The sequence below is a fragment of the Zingiber officinale genome, chromosome 8B (genome assembly GCF_018446385.1).
Source record: "Zingiber officinale cultivar Zhangliang chromosome 8B, Zo_v1.1, whole genome shotgun sequence".
Lineage (NCBI taxonomy): Eukaryota > Viridiplantae > Streptophyta > Magnoliopsida > Zingiberales > Zingiberaceae > Zingiber > Zingiber officinale.
In genome coordinates this window covers 32,977,002-32,981,410 of record NC_056001.1, presented here as the reverse complement: position 1 = coordinate 32,981,410, position 4,409 = coordinate 32,977,002, and the positions used below count along the sequence as shown (strand labels likewise).

General features: G+C 39.9%; 1 protein-coding gene across 1 annotated transcript; it reads right to left on the bottom strand.

Annotated features, from left to right (window-relative positions):
* Positions 1-451: 451 nt before the first annotated feature.
* LOC122017640 lies at positions 452-1,115 on the bottom strand. Its single transcript, XM_042575307.1, has 3 exons — positions 1,025-1,115; positions 842-930; positions 452-736 (listed from the first exon to the last, which is right to left on the bottom strand). Exons 1-3 carry the CDS (start codon positions 1,046-1,048, stop codon positions 583-585), a joined length of 267 nt encoding a protein of 88 aa, XP_042431241.1. The 5' UTR covers positions 1,049-1,115; the 3' UTR covers positions 452-582.
* Positions 1,116-4,409: the final 3,294 nt, after the last annotated feature.

Sequence of the window (4,409 nt, the reverse complement as noted above, 5' to 3'; positions counted from 1 at the left end):
CCCTCTAATTCAATTCTGATGATCAAAGAGCAACCGTTTGTGTCAGATCAACCAAATGTTTCCTCCAAATATTAACTTTCCATCCTTCTCTAATATAATTCTATTTCTCTCTCAAGTTCTATCATTAGAGACTCACTTAAATATCAAAAGAACTTTGTCCAAAAATTTTAACATCCTCTAATGCGTTTTAATCTATGCAGATTAATTCACCCATGTCATTGGGGGAGCTTCAACAGTACTAGCTAGAGTCTAACAAGAAGGCAAATTTTCTATATATGATCAAAATAAAACACTAATCCCCATTAATTCATTGTCTGTCATCCCTCTAACAATTACTGAACATCCCGCAAACTATACCCAATAACCGAATAGCTTCACTAAATTCTACCATCATCATGTCTTCCATGCAGTAGATCGAATGCAACAGTCACGATCGAATGATAAACAGCTTTGTAAATTTTGATTTTGACCTTCTTTTATTTTGATAATAATCCAAATACACAGCTAACTCACTTTATTTAACACATACAAGTTCGCCACCATACACAGCACAAATTCATGAAACACACACTGGACTGCACCTCACTCCTTCCTGCTCCCCGCAAAGAAGGTGTTGACAGCAGGCATCACCTCTGGTGGCCGGTGGCGAAGGAACCGCCGGAGTCCATGCCGACTGTACTTCTGCCCCTCCTCGTGGTTCTCTAGGACGGCCGAGGCCCGGTGAGCCTTGTTAACCCTGCACACAGCACCACAATCCAAAATCAACCGAATTAACGTACGCAGTTATAGGTGGATCATCAACTTCCCATGCAGTCATATCCAGCGAGACGATCGACCAAACCTGACTTCGGGGTTCATGAAGGCGTTCCTGGTGAGCTGGAACAGGCACAAGCTCATCACGAAGGACACGGCGCCCAGCAACGGGTAAACCTGTCAAAGAAGAAGACAGCGCATGCGTTACACCATTGATCAGCTAGCTGCCCATGCATTAAGGTCCATGCTACAAACCCTAACTTCAACTTACCTCTGGTCTCAACCAACGTCCCATCTTGCTGTGCTACTGTTAGTTATGCAGATACATGGAGAAGGAGGAGGAATATATATACAGAGAGAGGAGGAGGAGGATTGTGGCAATGGAGCTAGGAGGTTATCATTACTGTGGGCGTGATGTAGGGTTTGAAAGTGGTTAAGTGACAAAACCAGCAGCTAGGCCTCCTGTTTTGACTTGGAAACCAGAGGGCGTCGTGAGTTGACCTTGTGCTTGCTTAAAACAGAAAGGATTATCGTTGAAATTTGGTGGGTCAAAATGAACCCCTTGAGTTTGTGAATTAAATAGACTTGACTTTGAATTTTGAAAAAAAATAGTTAAAAAGCTAATAATAAATATTTTATTATTTTATTATAATTAGTGTACCATATTTACAATTATTACTAACATCACGCACACCACTATAAAAAAAAAAATAACAACAGCAACAACAATAAAACAAATAGCGACGGAACTGGCAACGGCCATTAAAATTCCGTCGCCCATTAGCGATGAAAATATTAATGACTATTACAATTATCGATGAACTAAAACTATCTGCCACTACTTCATGTAAATTTAGCGGTCGGGACGCTAAAACAAAATTTTTAGCGTCGGATTAGAAATGGATTAACGATGTCACTAATAGTGACGGAAATTTAAATAATTCGTCTCTAATAATGACTGATTACTTAATTTTTCGTCGCTATTAGCAATAGATTCTTTAATTTTTCATCGCTGATAGCGACATTGTTCATCCGTCGCTAAATCGAAGCCAAAAATTTAGACTAGCGCCTTGGCCACTAAATTTACGTGAAGTAGTGACAGATTAATAATCTGACAGAATTTATATTAATCCGTCGCTAGGCCTTACATGTTACCGACTAACCTAACGATTTGGGTCAGATTTAGTGACGAATTATATTCTGTCGCTATCTTTGGGATATTAGGGCTACTGCATCCAACTCTTTCTTCCTTACACGAACAGTTCTCCTTGCTCCGACGATTTCTTTCCTACTCGTCGCAGTGGCAGATCCAAACAAAAAAGAAAGAGGGTGCTCAAAGAAGGGAGTTGGAGCTTGTCTTCCTTCTCGTTGCCCCTCGGATTGTAACATATTGGTGGAATTTTCCGAGAGCAAGGGGGTGCTCAAGCACACCCCCGCTCCCCCCTAGATCCGCCACTGCCTACTCCGACGATCGACTTCTTCTCCTCCGGTGTTCAGGTACTCCTCTTCTCCTCGTCTCAGTTCTCCTTCGATTTCTTCCCTGCTAGTCGAGGCCTGCTCTGGCTGAGCAGTGTTGGACGCAACCGGCATAGCAAGGTCATGACCGCCACTGCTCGGCGACGGCCGGCAGAGCAGGGCCGCAACTACCACTTCTTGATTGCGGCCGGCAGAGCAAGGTCGCGGCCGCCATTGCTCGGCCAAGGCCGACAGAGTAGGGCCGCGGCCATGGCCGGTAGAGCAGGGTCGCAACCACTACTACTCGGGCACAACTGGCAGAGCAGGGTCGTGACCACCATCGATTGGCTGCCACTGGCACTACACAACCGAGTCCGACACTAATCAAATGGGGTTGACACTGATAGGTCGCCGCTGGCACTACTCATCCATGACCAACACTAATTGAGCGCGGTCGGCACTGCCTCCTGTGATTCATTTGTTAGTTGATTTATTAGATTTAGACTATTAATAATATTTGTCCATAATGATATTACTTGCATAGTTTGAAAATATAATGATGCTTAGTTTGACATGATTAATCATGTTGAAAATTTTATTGCTATTAGGATATAATGTATATGAATAAAGCTTGGATATACAATAGGTTAGCTAATAGATTTATCAGTCAAGAATTTTTTACTTGGGCTGAAGAGTTTGTACGTGAACTACGCTAAGTCTCATCTAAAATGTTTGAATGGTTTTAAATTAAATTTAGCATCGTAATTATCACACATATCTAATACCTGATATTTTTCCATGTAATTTTGTCCCAGAGGGTCATAAAGTAGCATCGTATATATTAAAAAAGTTTAAAGAACAATTGACTCCCGTTGGTATTGCATAGCGCCTGGTAGACCAGGAAATAAAGAATTTTTATTATGACAATTTTTTTTTTAAGTATTTTGAATAGAAAACGTATTTGTAGTTAACATGATATTAATTGTCAAAATATATTGTTACAGAAGAGATATATGTTTAGGAGGAGAGGCAGGAAGAAATGTTCAAAAAAATTTGGAACGCCTATTGCTTTAAACTATACAAGGACATCCGAGGTCTTTGATGCAGTTTGGCAATCTTGGAGAGCCATTTGAGCTGCCCAGCATTAGCAGGACAATTTTATGATTGCTCAAAGTAATTGCAATTCAGAGCCTACTGGGCCGAGCATCGGATCTATAAAGCATACTATTGGATGTCGTTCAATTGTAGAGCATGCCTCTGACTTCGTAACTTCAAAATTAAGTTATATAAATCTTTCTTACACAGTTTTGTTATTAGTTTTAATGTATTTGCATTTTCTATACATGTGCTGCTAAATTACAAAGACATTCCACTTGTTGGGAGATATTTAACAAAACTCATAAGAAGAAAGATGGATCATTTGTCGATCAGTGCTCCTCAGCAATTAATGCAAGAATATTAAATTTTATGAATATATTTGTAGACTTTATGTGAAAGTTAATAAAATCATTATTTCGACACAGGAAATAATGTCCACTAGAGTTGATGAGGCATCTTAGCCTAGGGCAGAGGGAGAGGTGTCACAGCCTCTTTCCACTGATGCGGTTAATAACATTTATTATGATGTTATCGGAAGGAAGAAGACCTCCGTCTATGAACTTGGCTCTCAGGGCAAAGTGATCGACGAGCAGATGATGACTCTAAGGATTAGGAGTCGTCCTAGTTCCACCTCCTCATCTAGTGAGATATGAGATTTGCGGGTGGAAAATGAGGACTTGTACTCGATTATTGTCATTCGAGTAGATGACGGTTGGGAGGGACACAAAGAAACAAAAGTTGCGACAGGGACAAGCTGAGATTGATGTCATAGTTCGTCATATGCAAGCAATTGCAGTGACATTTTCTCTGGATTCTCATATGTACCGCCTGCATCGTTTGGAGTCCTAAAAGACCTAGGATCCTGACCATTCCCCTGAGGAGTAGATAATTTTGAGGTATGTTATCGTTTATCTTAACTTTTAATTTCAATTAAAAATAATGCTATTTTTTTTTAAAAAAAATGCATCTCTAATTATATTATATATTTTCATGATTACTATCAGATTTTACTTATTTTTATCGCAAAGACATAGACATGTATTTTTAAAGAATGTTCGCTAGCTTTTGTTTATCAGTTTAAGTAGTTGTATCTTTTATAGTTT

Bases quoted from the DNA above. Each gene is read 5' to 3' on its own strand.
- LOC122017640 (XM_042575307.1), bottom strand. From the start codon at position 1,048: ATGGGACGTTGGTTGAGACCAGAG. The intron at 931-1,024 runs GTAAGTTGAAGT...CTTCTTTGACAG, and splicing joins GACGTTGGTTGAGACCAGAG to GTTTACCCGTTGCTGGGCGC. The intron at 737-841 runs GTTTGGTCGATC...TGCTGTGTGCAG, and splicing joins TTCATGAACCCCGAAGTCAG to GGTTAACAAGGCTCACCGGG.